At 45.8% G+C, this 20844-nt stretch overlaps 1 protein-coding gene across 2 annotated transcripts; it reads right to left on the reverse strand.

The window, feature by feature from the left end:
• Nucleotides 1-843: 843 nt before the first annotated feature.
• On the reverse strand, nt 844-19359 carry CLDN18 (claudin 18). Of its 2 annotated transcripts, none has more exons than XM_010176165.1 (5): nt 19140-19359; nt 5393-5557; nt 2698-2803; nt 2223-2333; nt 844-1021 (listed from the first exon to the last, which is right to left on the reverse strand). In XM_010176165.1, the coding sequence occupies exons 1-5, from the start codon at nt 19357-19359 to the stop codon at nt 844-846; spliced, it is 780 nt and encodes a 259-aa protein (XP_010174467.1). The 2 variants fall into 2 exon arrangements, with proteins under 2 accessions (XP_010174467.1, XP_010174466.1); XM_010176164.1 differs by lacking the exon at nt 19140-19359 and adding an exon at nt 10066-10285.
• Between the last annotated feature and the right edge of the window lie 1485 nt (nt 19360-20844).

Here is a 20844-nt window from a genome sequence, read left to right on the forward strand (position 1 = left end):
AACATAAATCAGATTAAATATCACAGCAGATCATACACATCAACCAGCAAAGCAAAGGTGTGTCTGAGTAGAAACAGTCACCAGGGAGGAAAAAGCCATGACTATGAGGTCTGTATGCATTGGCCACAGCCAAAGGAACACAACTGAATTTAATTAAAATACACAGCAAAATAATATAGGAGACGACTACATTATAATTTTTGATTTTCAACCTGCTCAAAAAAAAAAAAAAAAAAGAAAAAAGAAAAAAGAAAAAAGAAAAAAGAAAAAAAATAGAGTGGCAAAACCAGAGCCAAGATACAGTATCATTTCAGCAAAGCACTGTTTTTTCTGGTGAACAGAGGACACTGAGGTCATGGGATGCTATTGACCACTCCAAACTCTGAGAAAGTAGGGGATGACATTGCCTAATTGCATGAAAACCTGCTCAAAGGGAAAAAGGCAATGCGGTAGCATCACTTTTACATCCAGGCTATTAATAAATGGGGATTTTAACCTGTTAGAAGAATGAGAAAAAGGCACAAGGCACAAACCTGGTCCTGGAGGTTTACATATAATCAGAGTTTATATGTAAAATATGAGCAAAGTGTTCTACTCTGAGAGCATAAAAAGGCATTGCTTTGGTTACAGACGACCTCATGGCAGGCATACTAGCAGGCAGTCAAATAAAACCCATGTTCATAACAAGCTAGGATACAACCTCAGATGTTTCCTCCCTCACAGTAGGGGAAACATAATAGAAAACACAATCCTATTTACAGACTGCTTTGTTTGTGTATACATTTTGCTTCTGAAGTGAAAAATATTTTATAAAAGACAATGTATCTCAAGGCCAGAAGTCTACTAGACATAGTCGTATTTTGAAGGGTATGAGCGTCTTCCGTCCTCGCTTCGAGCAGGTTCTTCATATCCTGCACCCTTCCTAGTCTTCGTTTCAGGTTCGTACCCTGAACCAACCTTATATGGCCCCGTTCTGTAGGAGATATTCCGCCCTGACGCATTGTAGGACACCGCTTTGTAACTGAAAGAGACATGAAAGATGGCATCAGCCATTGGAGGCTCTGTGACTACCCAACGGGGCACCCTGTGTTCTTGCTTGCTTTTGGATTTTAGGAAACTTGGTACTGTGTCATCCCTTGGAGCCACTCAATGACCTCAGAGCCAATCATCCATGGGCAGGCTGCAAGTCTCTCTCATGTTTTTTTCATACACTTATGCTTTCATTCCCATGAGCAAATCCTCGATTGTGTAGAATCAGAGAATCACAGGATAGTTTGGGTTGGAAGGGACCTTAAAGCTCATCCAGTTCCAACCCCCCTGCCATCAGCAGGGACACCTTCCACTAGACCAGGTTGCTCAAAGCCTCATCCAAGCTGGTCTTCAACACTTCCAGGGAGGAGCAGCCACAGCTTCTCTGGGCAACCTGTTCCAGTGTCTCACCACCCTCACAGTGAAGAATTTCTTCCTACTATCTAATCTAAATCTCCCCTCTTCCAGTTTAAAGCCATCACCCCTTGTTCTGTAACTCCCTGCCCTTGTCACAAGTCCTTCCCCAGCTTTCTTGTAGGCCCCTTCAGGTACTGGAAGGCCACTAGAAGGTCTCCCCAGAGCCTTCTCTTCTCCAGGCTGAACAGCCCCAACTCTCTCAGCCTGTCCTCATAGGAGTGGTGCTCCAGCCCTCACATCATCCTCATGGCCTCCTCTGGACTCGCTCCAGTAGCTCCATGTCCTTCTGCTGTTGGTGGCCCCAGAACTGGAGGCAGCACTGCAGGTGGGGTCTCAGGAGAGCAGAGCAGAGGGGCAGAATCCCCTCCCTCGACCTGCTGCCCACGCTGCTCTGGATGCAGCCCAGGACACGATTATTTGCCTCTGGGCTGGGAGCACACATTGCTGGCTCATGTTGAGCTTCTCGTCCCCCAGCACCCCAAGTCCTTCTCTTCAGAGTACAGGACATGCCTACAATAACCAGATACGTAGGTGTACAAAGCCCGGCCTGATGTAAATCATAGCTCGGCTGATGCAATCTGCACCTACTGATCTGCTATGCAACCTGCAGTAAAAGCTACGGGTGAGGGGGCTGACTTAGCCAGATGTATCATCATGATAACTCTTGCAACAGAGGTATTACACACAGACATGTCCTCCAGTGTGCTGGCTGTATGTTATCCCAACACCCAAGGCTTCATGCAATACCTTCCCATGTCCACCACAGCCAGGCTTACCGGGATTCTTCTGGAATCAGTCCTCTGCAAGCAAGGCACATCAAGATGCCTCCTACCAGGGCAAGGCCACCTGCTACCCAGCCAACGAAGAGGGCTGAGCCAAAGGTGTACCTACAAAACACAGACATGTCCAGTTAGTGCTGTGATAGTGGTCCAGTCTTCTGCTTCCAAAATGCACTGAACATTGTCATTCTTTTTCTGGCCCTGTAGAAGCTCCCATGAGCACTGTCCCACCAGCAAGCTCATCCTCAATGGGCTCTCTACCTCCTTCTTGAGCTCCGTGAACAGAGATATCTCAGACAATTTGCTTGGAGAAATTATCGCCAGTGCAGATAAGAAAGAGACTCAATAAATATTCCAAGTCCAGGGACCAGACTAATATGCACCCAGAGTTTGTCTTTCCTTTGGCTGCAGCACATCCTGGCCTTGAGGGAGATCTGCACTGTGGAGCACCCTGAGCCAAACGACCACCTACCTGTTCTGGACGTTCCCCATTCCTTGGTACATGTTGGCTGTGGACATCCAGAAGTTTGTGACCAGCATGTTGGCAAACACAGACACTCCGGTGATGGCACACAGACCTGAGGTCAGATAGAAGGACAAATTGAGACCTACATAGTACAAGCAGTCGCCTTTGGCCTTGGGGAAGCACCTTACAGCTCTGGAAAGGTGGATGAGACACTGCTTTGTGTCCTGGCGTGGTACCTTCAGCAGAAGTGGGGACCCACAATGTGTTCACATTTCTACCAGGATTTCTACACACTTACAACCCAGCAACAGGAATGTAACTTCACACTACAAAATCCTAGGTCATACCAGGAGTCTTTTTACTGATGCATTTTCTCACAGAAAATGAGTTTAACAAACACATCATTTTAGCTGCTGAAAATATCCAGTAGTTCAGTTTAAAGATTTGTTTTACAGTTAAAAACATGGACAAAAAATTCCCCTATCATAAATTATTTTTTTGAATGGGAAAACACATTCTCTGTCACGTGGAAGAGAAGATACATTTGGTTCACACCCTGTTCATCACCAGTTAGTGATGCCTGCCTGAGTCTGCAGGCAGTCTGGAAAACCTGACTGGGACCATGCTCCCTACCTGGAAGTGTTCCAGGCCAGGAACACTTTGAGGCTTTGAGCAACCTGGTCTAGTGGGAGGTGTCCCTGCTGATGGCAGGGGGGTTGGAACTGGATGAGTTTTAATGTCCCTTCCAACCCAAACCAGTCTGTGATTCTATGACCTGACTCAAGAGGCAAGAACTTCTCTGCACAGGTGACCACTGTGATGCCCAACCATGATGAGTCTGGCAGCAACGGTGTTATCATTTACTATTTCACTATTACCCTCCAGTGTTTGTTGCCAAAAAATATGGACTCCAGCTTTTCCTGGCATCCCAAGTCCTATTTATGCTCAGTACACCCACCAAGACCTCTGGGTCTTTCCTGAAATTCAATTACTCACAGTACTGGGGAGAGACAGATCAATCAGTGGTGCTTCTGCCTCAGGTCCCCATATAGCCTTCACCATCATGATACTTCAGTGTCACAGTCCTTAACACTTCTGTCCTAGAGCAGCCCTTATTTTGGGAAGAAACACAACCTCCAGTTCACAGAGGTGTGACCAAAGGCCAAGTCCACCATGGCATGTGGGCATCCAACTCCTCACCAAACTGAGACTAAGGACCTTGTTTTGAAATGGGTGAACCTGACCAAGAGATGTCCCATCCTCAGAGTCAGTCAAATCATCATTTTAGCCACCCTCTCTTCAGGAACGCATGGGTGGGCTTTCCTAACATCCTCATTGGCCAAGTTCTCATCCCACTGATCAGATGGATAAAATGATAGATTTTAAGTGCAAAAGTAAAGCTGTGTTGCAGAAGATGGTTTCCTCTGTCCACTTTGGGCTTATTGTACATCTTGAGGTTATGTTGCGTTTCTCATTTCCCAGCAAAAATAAGTGTTATTCAACTGTAAGGATTTTAAATAGGGACATTCTCCTTCCCTTCACTAGGATATGGATTGGATTTGATTACTCATCTGTAATAAACTGTGAGAAAATCTGTAAGTGACATTCTTAATAATTTGCAATTTCAAGGGAGCTAGGCAACACTAGGCACTCCTGCAGCCTCTGTGATAACCCAAGGTATTAAAAAATTACAAGCTAGGCTACTGCAACCCTGAGAGTCTTCATTAATTTTTTATGTATAAAGCCTGAGACTCTTCATAAAACTATCATGTATAAATAAAGGATATAATCACAGTATACATATTATAATTTAAGAGATATAATTTATTTTTTATCTGTGGGCTATGTTTTCAGCCTTCCATGTTCCATCTCTTACAAACTTCTGGTTTTCTTTTAGTGAACAGAAGTAGAAACCACTTAACCTCAGGAGACCAGGCTGGAAGACTGTCCTGGTTTTGTCTGGGATAGAGCTAATTTTCTTCTCAGTAGCACTGTGTTTTGGATTTAGTATGGGATTTGGTATGAGAAGAATGTTGGTAATATACTGATGCTTTTAGTTGTTGCTAAGAAATCAAGGACTTTTCGACTTCCCATGTTTTGCTTGTCCACAGGTGTGCAAGAAGAACTTGTGCAAGCTGGGTAGGAGCATAGCAAGAGCAATGGACCCATATTGGCCATATCCATATGGGATATTCCATATCATATAAAGTCATGTTCAGTATATAAATGAGGGTTGGCCAGAAAGCTCTCTCTTTCTTCTGGGATTGCAGTTTTGAGATTTTATCTCCTCCAGGATCACTATCCGGGAATGGGCTGGGCATTGGTCATGAGTGGTGAACAATTGCACTGTGCATCACTCATTTGAATATTCTATTATTACTGTTATTAAAATTATTATTTTATTTCATTTATTAAATTGTTTTTATCTCAACCTACAAGTCTCCTGACATTTACCCTACCAATTCTCTGCCTTGTTCCCATGGGTGGGCGAGAGTGAGCGAGCGGCTGTGTGGTGTTTTGCTGTCAGCTGGGTTAAACCACAATGAAGACAAACTTCAATAACTTCACACAAGCATCAATTCTTTGGGTTGCTCCAGAGCATCTGCTACCTATGACCAGAAGTTCATTAAGACTTCCCCAGGCCTCAATTCCAGGCAACTGCAGTACCTTGCACATGAAAGACACGGCACCACCCACTTACCAGCAATAATAAACATGATACCAGAGGTCAGAGTCATGTTGGCTTTTGCAGAATCCTCCATGTTGCCGATACGGATGCATTTCAGAGCAAAAATGCACACAAGGAGGCCAAGGATGCCCAGGACGATACCCACGATCATGAGGGCCCTCACAGCCTGGAACATCGCTGCAAAACAAATCAGCAAGAGCCACACTGAGCAACTGAAATAAGATTCATCAGAGCCTGGGAGAGTTTTTAAAGATTGTTTCTGTCTAAAAATAAAAATATTAAGGAATAAAACCTTGCAAAATGGGCAATGGATCTACTCTCAGTGTTATCTGGGGCACTGTTGGAAATTAAGGTGTTTGTCTCAACTTTCCCAAGAGTTCGATAGTTTAGACATAATTTTTTGTGAATGTTCACTGACACCAGTCACGAATTAGCTGAAATTCATGGAGAGGAGTTGGTGTACAGCTAGGAGAAACATGAATTGCTTCATAACCAAAATTATTGAGAAAGTGTTTTTTTCTGCCCAAGCAGCAATGAAAACAGACAGCTCCACCCAATTATCCATGGTATTTCCAACTAATGTGTGACTCAAAGTGGAGTTCTGTATGTTCCTGCTTTACAGTAAAACACATGGCACATGAGAAGAGGAAAATCACCCTGACAAACATTGCGCATACACCCAGGGAGAACAACAGAACTTTGGCAAGGACCGCCCCCAGCATATCCTTTCCATGGTTTATCAGTCCTACATCCATCCATCCACATTCATTGATACAACATGAAAATACCTTAGCCCTGAATTTATTTAACAGCCTGCCATCAAGGTGGGAATGCTTGGTTGGGGGCAGGCTTTGATGCTGGTGGGTCAGACCCATGGGAGCTGAGCACTGCTGTCGATCAGATAAAGGTAGCTAAAACCCTCAAGACTCCTCTTGGCTGGAGTAGAAAAGTAGAGGGAAAAGCAAAGGGAAAGTTACACCTTTTTAAATGGAGAAGGGAAAGGAAAAGGTCATACATTCAAATACCAAGGTGACGTTCTAATAAGGTGGCACGTATCCCATCTTTCCTGCAACTCAGTGCTGGGCCCAGACACTTCTCTTCCCCGCCTGTGCACACATCCCTGGCAGACACAGGAAGGCGTCAGCATGCTCAGAAGTATTTCAAGGGCTGTTGCGATTTGGCTGAGATGTTTTGCAGCCTCTTGCCCTCCCATGAGCACTCGCAGGCCTGGGGTTGGCTTTGATGCTCCTTGCACATGACTATCCATCTCTAGGGAAGATGATACAGGGTTGTGATTGACTGAGAGGGGCAGGCAGCATATCCTACAGCCCCAGGGTCTTCACTCAGCCTGCCTGTCACCCCTTTTGCTGTGCTGGCCAGGATGGCCATGGTGCAAGGGCCCCATAAGGCCTGACTGGAAGGAGGTACTGGTGCAGGAAAGCAGGGAGCAGACCCTGCTGCCCTTGCACAGGTTGGGTGAAGGGTTTATAAACCCTCCCAAGAGGGCAAGGGTGGGTGTCAGGGATGCCCATGCTCATCCTTCCTTGTGGGGTACCATGAACCCAAACAGAACCATCCTGTCACCATGATGCACAAGAAAGCCAGCTGTCTACCACCCCTTAGGCTGGGAATATACCACCTTCTCCCATCTGGCCGTCCCACCAGGGCTGTTGCTCTTATGACTCAATTTGCCCTTATCAGCTGATAACAAGTACTAACGAGCCTGGGATTTTCAATCTCCCATTCATCAGCCCCCAGGTGTGAACTCATTAGTTATTATTCATCAAAGAACAAGAAGCTGGCGGATATGCCTTATCAGCCCTCAAAGGTTGTTCCAGCAGCACCTGATGCAAAGCAGAAAGCTGCAAAGAGAAGAAAATCACAATACTCATTTGCCTGTACAGTACACTTGAGTTTCTTTGCAACTGCTCTTGTTTCAGGGCAGGCAGGAGATACTCCAGGGCAGCATAAGACACTACAAATCCTGATGGAAGGTCCTGGTCCCCAGTCCTTCTTTCCTGGGGTGCTTCCTACAGACCTTATGGTTCCCATGTACCATCGCTGCGCTGGCCTCAAGCCTTCGAGAAGAAGTGACCCTAAGCTAAGACTTCACAGGGATGTTGTGGGCTCCCAGGAGAGATGATCCCAGTGGCTTGGGTGCCCATGGAAAGACACAATGGACAGGCCAGGCCAAGCAGCTCCTGGGACATTGCACTTCTGCTGGGACATTGGAGTCCAAGTGTGGTGAATCTCCATTGAAAAGGAGCTATCTGAAGCTGTTGGAAAGGGGATAGAGACGAACACAGCAAGGCACAACAGAAAAAATGCAAAATAACCATCAGCAGTGATGAGACTGACACATATTCCATGTCCACAGAGGGCCAAGAACAGAGAAGAAAGTGCTCCCAGGTCTGCTGTGACATGAAGGCCCGTTCAATTGGCTCACGGGACTGAAAGTGAGAACTGTTTGGAAAGAGAGCACTACAGTTTCAAGTGAATTTTAGTATCCATCAAAAGTGCTCTGAAAAGAGCTGCTTTCCAGAGGTGCGTGACCTCTCCTAGAAGGAAGGAGTGGAAAGGCTTAGACAAACAAAATAGGAGACTAAGACGGCGGGAGGGGGGGGAAAGAAGTATCAGGAGCACTACGGAGCAAACAGCCCTATAAAGTCAAGCACAGAAACTACCTGCCGTTTTGCATACATATTTTGCATGAGGGAGGATGACTTCACTTCCTACCCCCACACGTATGGCTGCTCATTCTGCACACCTGGTTTCCATACGAAGGGATGGCGTGCACAGAAAAGAGTAACAATGCAAGCACTTTCACCAGAAACTTCAGGAAAACTTCTTTACTGTGAGGGTGTCGGAGCACTGGGACAGGCTGCCCAGAGAGGCTGTGGAGTCTCCTTCTCTGGAGATGTTCAAAACCCACCTGGACACTTTCCTGTGCAACCTGCTGTAGGGAACCTGCTTTGGCAGGGGGGTGGGATTGGATGATCTCCAGAGGTCCCTTCCAACCCCCACCATTCTGTGGTTCTGTGAAAATAAGCATCGGCGATCTGAAACCACAGTTTGCATTGTTATGTTTTTCAGGCCTAAGTGAAGGCAGAGAGTTGTCTTTTCCCCCAGTGTTGCTGTCAGTAGTGAGAGGTAAATTAAATAAAACACCTTAAAGTCATATAAACTAGCATCATCTGCATTTCTGTTACTAATACAGAGTAGAAAGGTGGAAATCCAACTTTATGACTAGTTATGATTAGTGGAATATAGAAAGTTTAGAGGAAAAAGTGAGGTTTTTAAGTTAACCACATTCAAGCAAGGGAATTCCTTCTTTAGGTTTCATGGTATTCATCAACTAAATGGAAACATGAAGAGAATAAAACTGACAGAATATCCTCTATGGCACAACACAAAATGCCTGTGACTGCAACTTTTCCTTATTGCTATATTACCCAAAAATAATAAAATCTTGATTATTATAAGTTTGCATTAAAATTATGATCACCATTGCCTCATTGCTTTTTTAAAACGCAATCACCTACACACAGTATTATAAGGATATGTGAATATATGGTTTAATATTTTTTTTCTTTAAAACAAGTGGGCTTGTAGAAGAAGTGACTCCAAACATCAGTTTTACTCTTCCAAATGAAAAAGAAGTCACCCAGCAATCCTGAAGCTGGGTACACAGAAACACATTGATTCCACCCCACCCCTCAGGACAGATACAGGGTTTTCTTGAAAAAGCCAACACCGCAGCCAACATCCTGGTCTTCAGCAAAGAACTCTCCCTCCTGCCTTGCAGGGAACAAAGGTTGGCATCCCTGAGGATACAGAGCCCACATCATGCTATCTTCTACACCCATCAATAGATGCAAAGGACATATATATAGAGAGATGCTTGCTTGTACCTATTGGCAATTGTGCACCAAGAGTGAAAAACACTCTCTGCGCCCTATTGATTGTGAGCTGGCAGGGCGCAGGCACCACAGGTCACAGAGAGGCATGGTGAGCCAGGCTGGCTGCTCCCCTCCCATGGGTCCAGCCCACTTGGGAGCACTGGAATACTCACACACGCGGTGAGATGGGGAAAAAAGCCATTTTTGTAAAGTAAGCAAACGAGAATGTAACATCACTCTGCAATCTATTAACTGTAACCATTAAAACTGTCAAGGTAAGGTGAAGTGACTGAGCACACCATTCCCCTTCTCACCCTTCCCCTTCTCACCCTTCCTACCGGCAGATTTATTCAATTCCAGTTTTCTCTTTGGAAAAAATAATATTTCAATTGTTTTCTGAAGAAACCATTATTCTAATAACACCACAAAAATTACACGCAGCTGTTTTCCTTGTGTTTTGATACATAAGGATATAATACCTGCAAGTTTAAACATACTCACTCTACTCACATCAGTGGAGCTGTGCTGATTGATGTCACCGACAGGGCTGAACCCATGATGCTCATCCAGAGATAACCTACACACGCTCCAAATTGTAACCTCCGCTGAGTAAAGGTATTATTTTGGTAAGAAATACACACATATTTTTATGCTCTTAGGCTGAATAGCCTGGAAATTTTATTCTTTGCGAAGTTGTTTTAAGATATCTGCTCCTGCTTTGGATGAAAAGCGTGCAGATCTACAGGAGAGCTCCTGGGTTAAACCTGGTGCATCTTTTGCCCCTACCTGGCAGCCCAAGAATGGTGAAATACGGCCGGCACTCTGTAAAGCCAGAGCTCTGCCGCACGCAGCTCCTCCACAGTCCCTGATATTGGAAGACGGCTGTGACCGGGTTGTCATACAAGTCCTGTGTGCTCCACATATCCATGGCAGTGGACACGATGCACCCCGCAACACCCAGCGACGAAACGATGAACCCCATCACCTGGCAGATGGTTGTGGACATGGTGTGTCCCCCAGTGAGAGGAGGTGAGCCAGCCCTGATGAAGCCACAGACCTAATGGGAGCACCGAAGTCCTCTTGACTGAGCCACCAGAAACACAGCAGCTCTTATCAGATGCTTTCCATTGAGCGGTGTGTTTGCTCAAAGTGTTTTTGCAAGATAGTCCAGTTTCACTCTCGCTGGGTACGTTTGTGCTGGCAGGGCCAGAGATATGAGCCTTTGTCCTTTAGAAGTGCTTGTCCTTCCACAGGTAAGCACACTCCATAGAGTGTTGGGCAACTCATTTGGAACATGCGCCATCTACCCACCGAAACCCTTCACTGTCCATCCAGCTTCTCATGCATGCTTGGCACAGTGCAAGCGTGCCTAGAGGGGCAGAAGGAAGGACCACATTCCCAGGTAAACTCAGCACCAAGCCCAGGTCACCACCTCCCTGGCCCTCTGCTTACACAAAGCAGGAGTAGATCTGCCATCACACCAAGACAGGGACATCTCTAAGCCTGGCCACCCATGCAAGCATCTGCACAAGAGGCACAGTGATAGAGATGGATGACAGCAGTGAGCTCTGCAGGAGGGTGCAGGGCCATGGCTCAACCCGGGGAACAAACAGGACGAACAGGGACACTGCTCCTCCTTGCAGCCACTTCAACCATCACAGAGGTTGCCTCAAATGCTGACCATGGCACAACCCAGGGCACCAAGCCATGAGCCCTAAACTGACCCAGCAAATCTCTTCCACCCACATCCCCATCTCCTGTCACGTGGTCCCACTGAAACCCATGGGCAGAGGAGGAGATGAAGGGTGCAGGGACCATTTGGGAAGTGCCTTTTTACAGGCGCTTGTCTATTTTGGCTGGGGGAACAGTCCCAGAAAAAGGGGCAGGGATATAAAAATGAGGAAATTCATTATCTCTTTGGACAGTGGAGAAGTGCTGGGTTCGGGGAGCAGTATAAATTCGCCGTGCCACTCTGCCAACAGAACACAGTGAGTTACAATGACCTTCCAAACTTCATGCTCATCCATTTTCATCTAATACTCCTCTCTGACTGATTTACTTCAGCCCCGACCTAGAAACTAATTCCCACTTTATCCAGTCCCGATACCGCTCTGTGCCACAGGGACCATCAACAGCATCATGTGGTAGTGAAGCCATGTGAAAGCCACCAGGAAGAGAGGAGAGACTGATTTCTGTGGATGGAGGAGTGACACGGGGGTTATTACACATTGGCTGTTGCTTCTGCCTTTTGGAGAATGACCACCCAGGACACCCATTTCACTTTTGTGGCTGTGCAGTGAGCTGGTGGACAACAGACAGAAACATTTTTGCTCTAGACTCTGCTGCAGCAGGCAAAGTAAAATTCACATGTCTAGTGGCCACACATCACAGCCACCAAAGCCCTGTTGGGTCAGCCACAAGATGTCTTTGTGTACAGCAATTGCATTCAAATTTTGTTATTTCCACTGGCTTGGCAAGTTTGCATCAGGGGAAGAACTAGCTCCAATGTATCTAAAGGTCAGAAGTTGCCAGGAAAAATAAGAGTGTAAAAAAAAAACATAGAAGTGAGCCCTCAAGAACCAGAGATGGTAAAAGCTGCTCATCCTCAGTGAGGAAGAGAGCATCCTTACTAACATACCTTATCTTGGATAATGCCTTGTGAAAAATGAGGGCTGCAGGGACCTAGAATCTGGGAGGACAGCAGGGGCTGGGGAGGACCTAGAAGCTGGGAGGACAATAAGTGCTAAAACAAGTAATATGGGAAGTTTTCCACCCCATCCTTCACTGCCTCACAGCCAGAATTGTGTCCCAGTCCAGAAAAGCTGGTTTCACCCAAGCCCTGATGCTCCCTAGCCACTCTCCAGGACTGTTGTCCTTTCTCACGCCCCAGGTCTTGCTGCCTTCTTGCCATCTAGTGGTAGGAGACCACATGGTTCTTTTTTCAGGCTAGACCACTTCAATGTCCCAGGGATAGACGTTCCTCTGGGACATAGGGCCTGTTCCCAAGGGTGGTGTCACCTGGAAGCATTATTGTGTAATGGCTTACAGGAAAGGAAGAGGAAAATGGACCTATGGACCGGTCACAGCCAAAAGTAACTCCTGGGGAGGAAAAAGAAAAGGGGTGACAAAGGGCAGATGTATTTTTTTCCAGATTTTTTTTTCCCAAAAGTCCCTACCACTTTTCAAATGACTGGGTTTTTTGCTAAATTAGACATCTGAGTAGTAGCATGAGTACCAAAGGAGGCAGCTCTTCCATGCACCGTGCCGGCGTGTTTGCTTTGCTGGGAGGGGAGCCACCACTCCTTCCTCTAACCCTTTCTGTTAGTTTCTGCTGCGTGCAGCTGGAACAGCTCTTCAAGCCAATGGGGACCTTCTCTCCTCTTCCACCATTTCACACCCCCAAGCTTCATTGCTCCCCACAACACACCTATTGGAAAGAGGATCGTCCCCTGGACTGACCCTAATTGTGCCCTGAGATGGAGTCTGCCACCCAGGCAGTGCTGCCTCACTACACTTTCTTTGGGGATATGGTTTTCTCCTGCTGATGGAGGATGTTGCTTCTCATCATCTGTCTTACTCAGGGTCACAAAAACCTCAGAGCAATGGTGGAGCAATCAAAAAACATCATCAACACTCTCCAGGCATGCAAGAAAGCCCAGATGAACTTGTCTAGCTTTGATTTTGAGGGCCAAATTAAATCATGTCTTTGAAGAGGATTAAGCAGCACAGGGCTGCACATTCCCTCCTGAAACCTCATGTATGCTCCCTCCAAAAATGGAGCTGAGCAAGCAACTTCAGCAATGAAGCTCATGCTGCAGTCCTTAGCTGAGAGACAAACAAACACCCAACCATGCTCAGCACTCCAGGTACTGCTGCCTTTCAATAATTATTATTTTTTGGAGGGTCTTCTATTTGCTCATCCCTAAGCATATTGCCTAAGGTGTTATCCAGCCATTCCAGCATTAGCTGCTTGCCATTTCTCATGCTCTTATTAGCATCACACTTGTAAACACTGGAAACTCAAAGCTCCCACAAATACCTTCCTCAGTGGATGGTTGAAGCAAAGTTCTGGAGAAAAAACATAATTTTTTTTCCATCCCAACCCATCCTCTAGTCTATTTTCTCTGTCTTTCTGAAATGGTTTTATTTTAAGCTTATTGTTAATGACTGTTTCTGAGTCACTCACAATTGAGAAAAATATGCGTCCCTTTGCAAAAAACTCACCAACCCATTTTCCACCACCCAGCCCAATAACAGAAGATCAACTGGGAATTTTATCGAAACTACTGGCTCAAAGCACAAGCTCAGCAGTGGTTGGGTGATAGGATAGCTGTTAGAGCATGTCTAAGCATCTTTATCACAACCTGATGCCTATCTCCAGGATCTGAGATGTCTACAGCCAGGAATGGTTGAAGGATGGTGGACCTCTCTCCAACCACACTCCTGTTGCTCAGTCTCCAGCAAGGTGGTTGAATGCCTGAGCCAGGGGGTTTGCCATGCCATGTGGTAATGCTGAGCACTAAGGAAGGGACATGGTGGGGAGACAGTTCTTGCAAAGGCCAAGCTTCCTCAGCAAGAAGCAGAGAATGGGCTGGCATGCACTCTGGGTATTGGGGCACCCACAGTGGTTGACCCAAACTAGAAAAAGGAAGGGTACTTTGTGACCACTCCCCTCTGCAACTTTTATTTCAGCTCATACTTGCTTTATCTACCCAGGCGTTGACTCTATATTATCTCAAAACCATTCAGTGGACCCATTGAATCTCCTGAATGTTATCACCACCTCTCCCATAAAAATCACCTACAGCTCATGTTTACTTTAAAATTTGCAAATATAGCTCACGCCCTGCCAGGCAATTCCAGCTTGCTCAGACTGAAACAAAGAAAACCCACCCTTCTCTTTCTGTCTCTCCATTGCTGTGATGACCACAGCTTCCAGGAGTGTGTATACCACCAGTCCACAGCATGAGAAGGACAGACCGGTCTTTCTGGAACTCGGTGGGGAAAGAGATGCATGGAAGGTCCCCATCCCAGCTCAGATCCACTCTACTCCTTTGGTCTTCAGGTGTTTCAGAGAAGCTTTGGTGGTCCCTCAGCTGAGAGCTGGGGTGCATGAAACTGCATCCTTCCCTACATGCCTATGAGCAGTAGCCCAGCCTCGCATCTCCACAGCTTCTTGCCATTTCCCTTGCCTTGCTCCTCTTCTGACCCTCAGCCCAGTACCTTTAGGATTATTTTTCATGTCTCCTGTCATTTCATGGTAGAAAGGCATGAGACAGTAGCAAGGATCTGATGCACGCACCTAGCTTCCCAACGTGCCCCACAGGTCTCTCTGCCACCTCTCCCCACCCTGAATGTCCCTGGAAATCAGGGTGCTCAAGACATCTCTAAGGTCACACATGAGCTCTTTCCCCAACCTCACACTTCCTTCAGCTCCCGCTGTGAGCACAACCTATCACAGCCTCACACACTCCCTTGGTAGGTCATATCAACTGTCCGACCAACCTGGGCCACCTGAACCCTTCTGTGCATGAAAAATGGTCTCAAAAGGCTTTAAGTAAGCTACAGCAGTTGCCTGCAGACATTTCAAAATTTGGAACTGAACTGACTGGATTAGAGGATTTTAAGTAGAAAGCAGAGTTGGGCAGAGACTTTGCCATGGCCATCACCAGTGGAGGATCATAGAATCATAGAATCATAGAATCATAGAATGGTTTGGGTTGGAAGTGACCTTAAAGAACCCCCATTTCCAACCCCCACTGCCATCAGCAGGGACACCTTCCACTAGACCAGGTTGCTCAAAGCCTCATCCACCCTGGCCTGGAACACTTCCAGGGAGGGGGCATCCACAACTTCCTTGGGCAACCTGTTCCAGTGTCTGACCACCCTCACAGTGAAAAACTTCTTCCTAATATCTAATCTAAACCTCCCCTCTTTCAGTTTAAATCCATTTCCCCTTGTTTTGTCATTAATTGCCCTTATGAAAAGTCCCTCCCCAGCTTTCTTGTAGGCCCCCTTCAGGTACTGGAAGGCCGCTATAAGATCTCTCCGGAGCCTTCTCTTCTCCAGGCTGAGCAGCCCCAACTCTCTCAGCCTGTCCTCATAGCAGAGGTGCTCCAGCCCTCGCTTCATCCTCGTGGCCTTCTCTGGACTTGTTCTAGCTGCTCCAGGTCTCTCTTGTGATGGGGCCTCCAGAACTGGACGCGGTATTCCAGGTGGGATGATAACAGAGCAATTAGCAGTCCCCATCCTTACAAACTTTGGGCATAAAGGAGTTCCAGGGAGCAGAGATGGGTGCTGCCCTGTCTCCAAAATCCCCAGAGCAAGGGTTTTACTAAGGTGATGCCACAAACTGTGTATTAGTTGTATGAAATAAAAGAAAACCCTTGATACATCAATATAGAAGAAAAAAACCCATCAAAACAGAAGAAAAAAACATTGATATAGAAGAAAAAAAAAATCCAGAGACACCAACATTAAGACATCCCAGACATGAATTCTCCTTCGAAAACATCTACCTGTCTCTGCTACCCTGCACCAGCAAATCTGCAAGCAATTGTTTTATGCAAAAGTCTGGACAGTCAGGATTCCATTCCCATGGGCTATTTTTACTCTGACCTCTCTAGCAACACGTACCCTTTCAAGAGTTGGAGAAGTTTAACAGGGTGCTCTCAGACTTTCAAAGTTTACTGTTGGAAAAGCAAAAATATTCTTATTTTTCAAGTCACCAGCCTTTTGTTACACAGCAGAGAGATGCCTCAGTCTTTCTGAAAGGGTCAAAAAGAGTTTTGACTTGAGAACAAAATGTTCTTTCTAAAAAGGCTGAACCAGTCTAGCTGAAGAGGTCTGGACATAAGAGACCAAGACAGACAACAGGAAAATTACTGCCCGTGTTATTGTAGTTCAGCAAACCTGTAAACAACTGAAAAATGCTCCTTTTAGCAGAAAGTGCATTGTGATTTCCGCACTAGGTTAAACTACCGGCCTTGCCAGAGCTCAGCTGTTGCTATTTGTCTATTATTTGTCTGTTCAAATTCAGATCGTGTCCTCCAGACAATCACAGCAAGGTCTGCTGACACACCAAAGCAAGCGACAAAAAATTATAAGAGAAAGCAAAGCAAAATCAGAACAAACAGGCTTAGTTCTCAAGTGACATATTTCACCAGAGACTGACTGTTTATAGCTGAGCAGTGAAGGCAAGAGCCATAAACTACCTGTGTTATTTCCCATTTTCATCTATTATCTTGATTTTTCCTCAATCTATTTGAAATTAAAATTCCCAACTAAATTGAACATAGATGATGGGCAAGACAAGTTTAATCTTTGCTATGGGAGTGAGGGGTTGAGAAAAAAAAATCCTCGGAAACCAAAACTTCACTGATGTACTCGGGTCACCTCGCCGCTTTGCTGGAGTCTTATTATTTTTATTCACTCCGGCACTATTGTTCCCAATATAAATTGCTATTGTCAGAATAATAAATAGGGGTTTATAATAGAAATGCTGACAAACCATTAACCATGGTGTGGTTAGCAAGGAGAGTTTAATGGAGATCAAGGTGCAGGATAGTTAAAATAAACACTGGGATGATCCGCTTAAAGAATATTTTAGCAAATTAATAATTTTATTTTTAGCACCTTTTTCCCCCACCTCTGGTTGGGATAAAGAAGAAATGCCCATAGGAGCAGATGAATTCAGGAGATGGAGCCAATCTATAAAGCACTGCAGCAGGATGCTTGTTTTTTTGCACCACCTTCTCCAGAGACTGGAAGTGTCAGACAATATATAACAGGAGGGAAAAGAAAGGGATTGACTTCAGAAGAGCAAGCTCTATTCATTAAAAAGGGGAAAAAAAAACCCAACAAAACACCTCACTTTGTAAGGCAGTGCTGATAGCAACGGTCACAGAAATCATCTTGTGGGGACAAAAGCACATAAATATTCATGTACCCACACACCAGCCTGGAAGGACCTAATGGTCCAACACCACTGAGGATGAGGAGGGCAACTTCAAGGGGTTCAGCATCCCATCCACCTATATTTTTAAAGGTTATGCTTTATCCTTTGAACTTTTTAAAATCCCTTTTTGTAGGCAACTGCAATAAGCCCAGTAAACCACACATGGTAATTCCAATCTAGGATGACGAGTTCATCTGAAAGGTCTTTTCCAACCTAAACAATTCTATGATTCTATGGTTAGAAACCTCAACATTTAGGTTAAGATGTTCATTTCTGAAACTGGGAGCTGGCTGGATGTAGCCAAGGAGGGACAGAGCCAACTCCCACAGCCTAACTGCTAAATGAAGGATGTCCACCCCCCCAACACTGCTATGTATTTCCATTTTAGGAAATTAATACCCACCCTACAGACACCAAGCTCGGGAACTGCAAAAAATAAAAATAAAAAAATAATTTAAAAAAATCTCTAGCTTTTCACTGTAATGCTGAGGTTAGCAGTGGAGGTATTTTGAAAGAACAAAAAAAAAAAAAAAAATCAAAAAATAACCCAAAAAAACTCAAGTATTCTGGTTTCTTCAAAGATTAAAGTAGTTCCCAGAGCTGAGAACTCAAAAAGTTTAATTGCTTCTTCTGTGGAGTTAAATTTTCTGTAATTCTAAGCTTTCAGAACTGAAGAACTAAGGAAGTTCTTCAGTGTGTGACGGGAATACATGTGTGGGGAGGAGAATTTGCTTTTTGCACCTCTATTTCTTTCTCATATGGCAACTTTAATCTCTTTACCTATAAGCAAATAATTCACTTGGACCCATTGCACAGTTTTTGCTGCACAAATGGATGTCCAGGCAGGATCAGACCCAGGTCCTTCTAGGATAATGCACATCTGCACCCCAGAAGTCTGTGTGAACAAACAGCGACATCCAAAGCCACATCTCCAGCAAGAAGATGATGCTTGGGGACATGCCAGGCACCAGCTGGGAATGAAGATCCAGAGATGAGTGACATGGAAACAAAGCTAAGGGGATGAAACACCCCTCCTACCGGTTTCTGAGGCCACAGCTGCATTGGGTTCTACTGGTTTGATTTGTACAGAAATCGACCACTTGTGAAAGAAGCAATTTTTGTGCACAATGCTTATTTGAGTGTGCTTTGGAAATGCCCTTTTGCAGAAGTTCTGCAATGATTGGCTGATATAATTGACTTCTTTCCTCCATTCTTGCTGTGTCAAAGCACAGAGGCTGGATGGATATAATAGTCTAAGTGCCTTTTTTCTCACTGTATTAAGGCAAGAAGAAAACCCAGATAATCCTGTTGTAACCTAATTGTTTGCACCCCGAGATACTCCAGGCACAACCAGGACAGGAATGATACCTGTGGAAGAGAAAAACTGGAACCAAAGGAGAATTAGGGAGAAATCCAGCCTGGTGGTGTTAGCCCTTACAGAAATACAGTCAGCTGAACTGTGACACATCCTCTTAGAAAAGGATCTTCTCTGATGTCGAGAATATTAGCGGTTTCTGGTGGGAAGCCATGCACAGCCATATGTTTGGGTAGGACCATGTACCCAAGCCACAGGGGACAAATCACCCCATGGAGCAGCCAGTACCTCAGGTGTATTGCCTGGACAACACCTCAGGAACCTGATGCATAATCAACTATAATGAGTTGTGCTGAACCTCAGCTTGGCCATGGGAGTGGATTTGGGTTGAGATACCTCCAAAGGACCTGTCATCCAAACAGGGTGACCACCTGAGGTCCCTTTTGGCTAAAACTTGGATTCCCTGCTCTGCACTGAAAATCACCTATCACCACTGCTCACACATGGCTTCAGGCAATGTAGGTGGGAGGTGACATGCCCGTGGCTCTGCCCTCCCACCTCTCTGTCCTCACGGCCAGCAATCCCTACCTGGCAGTCCCAGGATGGTGAAGTAGCCACGGCATTCGGTGAAGCCAGAGCTCTCCCGGACACATGTGCGCCAGAGGCCCTGGTAGTTGAACACTGCTGTCACCGGGTTATTGTACAGGTCTTGGGTGCTCCACTGGTCCATGCACGTTGCTGCGATGATGCCTCCTATTCCTAAAGCGGACACCACGAAGCCCATGGACTGGCACATTGTCACAGACATGGCGCCGAGCACTCGCTAGGCAGGTCCTCAGCACACACAAGCCTCCACAAGCCGGGTCTGGGGCAGGCAGCCAGGGCAGAAGGGACTTTTAGCTGGAAGCACAGCCTACGTCACGGACTAGGTCTGGTCTGCACCATACAAACCTAGCCTTTCCCTTTATCTGTTTCGGTGAGATAATTTTCCTTGCTCGGTACCAAGAGCCGTTTGTTACGCACGGCGTGAACGCCTCGCTCTCTGTTTACCTGCTCCCTCCAGGCAGAAGTGCAGTTGGAGCGGGGCAGACGGGGACTAGCAGGTCCCTCTGAAACAACCAGGGGAGACCTTCTGCTTAAGTGACTGCATGCTCCAGGAGGCCAATCACAGAGATGCTTAAATGAAATAGATAAAAAATTATGGAGAGCCTAATCCTTTCCTGGCAGGGATGATGCTTTTAAACCAAGTGGAGAAGCATTTACTATCATGCCCATGTCTAGGGATGTTTGCTCCACCAAAACATTTATGCAATGGATAGTGTACAAAAGAGTCTAGCGTGTAGCAAAGGACAGTGCACTGCTGGGACAGATGTTTGGATGGACCCTGCTGCTTGGTGAGGTCAGGCTGAGACCCCACAGGAAAGGCAGCAGTTGCTGAAGAGCAAATGTTGTAAACTTGAAGTTTGCTGTAGGAGGACCAAGTCTGGTAGGCAGACCAAGGAAAAAATAAATAGAAGCAAAGGCATATCCTCCTTTGCTATTGCTCTTTCATTCTTATCTGAATTTGGACTTGTTTAGATGGACAAAGAACGAGGGCAAGGCAGACATGTCACTATTTATTACTGCAAGACAAGAGCACCTAAAGACCTAACCTGATCCCAGAAAGTCACTTTGTTGGGTAATGTCTTTTTGGCCCATTCTGCTATATCCCTCACCACTTCCCTCCTAGCCCAGTTTTCCAGATGCTAACCTTGTGCCCAACATGCCAAGGGGTATGTTAATCACAGAATCACAGAATGTCAGGGATTGGAAGGGACCTCGAAAGGTCATCTAGTCCAATCCCCCAATGTTGCTGGACAACTACTCTCCATAGGTGGAAGGAGATGATGAACCCTGTTTTGTCAGTGCCAGACTCACATGTGGCACATAGAGGGTCAAGGCAGGGACCTTCAGATGTGGAGCCCAGTGGGGTGCCATATAGGTGGTGGAAGTGGAAGGTCATAAGGAGCATGAAGAAGTGAACCAGTATCATCTGGTTATATTCACCCTTGCTGAAAGGCCACTGGATCTCTCCCAGACACTTGGTCTCATGTGTAGACAGACTTCCCTTTGAAACTGCTTCTGAAGAAGATCCAACCTGTTATGTTAACACAGTGGTTAGCTATTAGAGATAATTTTGTTTCTGCATCTTTTTGGGAGAACCACACAGACTGGAAGGGACCCTGAGAAGTCATCCAGTCTGTTCCCATACCCAAAGCAGAGCAACTCTACTTCTCATAAAGCTCTGACCTGC

Source organism: Antrostomus carolinensis, unplaced genomic scaffold (assembly GCF_000700745.2).
Source record: "Antrostomus carolinensis isolate BGI_N321 unplaced genomic scaffold, ASM70074v2 scaffold5859, whole genome shotgun sequence".
In the NCBI taxonomy this organism is placed as follows: domain Eukaryota; kingdom Metazoa; phylum Chordata; class Aves; order Caprimulgiformes; family Caprimulgidae; genus Antrostomus; species Antrostomus carolinensis.

Bases quoted from the DNA above. Each gene is read 5' to 3' on its own strand.
- CLDN18 (XM_010176165.1), bottom strand. From the start codon at position 19,359: ATGTCTGTGACAATGTGCCAGTCCATGGGCTTCGTGGTGTCCGCTTTA. The intron at 2,804-5,392 runs GTAAGTGGGTGG...ATCTGACCTCAG, and splicing joins TATCATGTTTATTATTGCTG to GTCTGTGTGCCATCACCGGA. The intron at 1,022-2,222 runs GTAAGCCTGGCT...TGTCTCTTTCAG, and splicing joins CTGATTCCAGAAGAATCCCG to TTACAAAGCGGTGTCCTACA.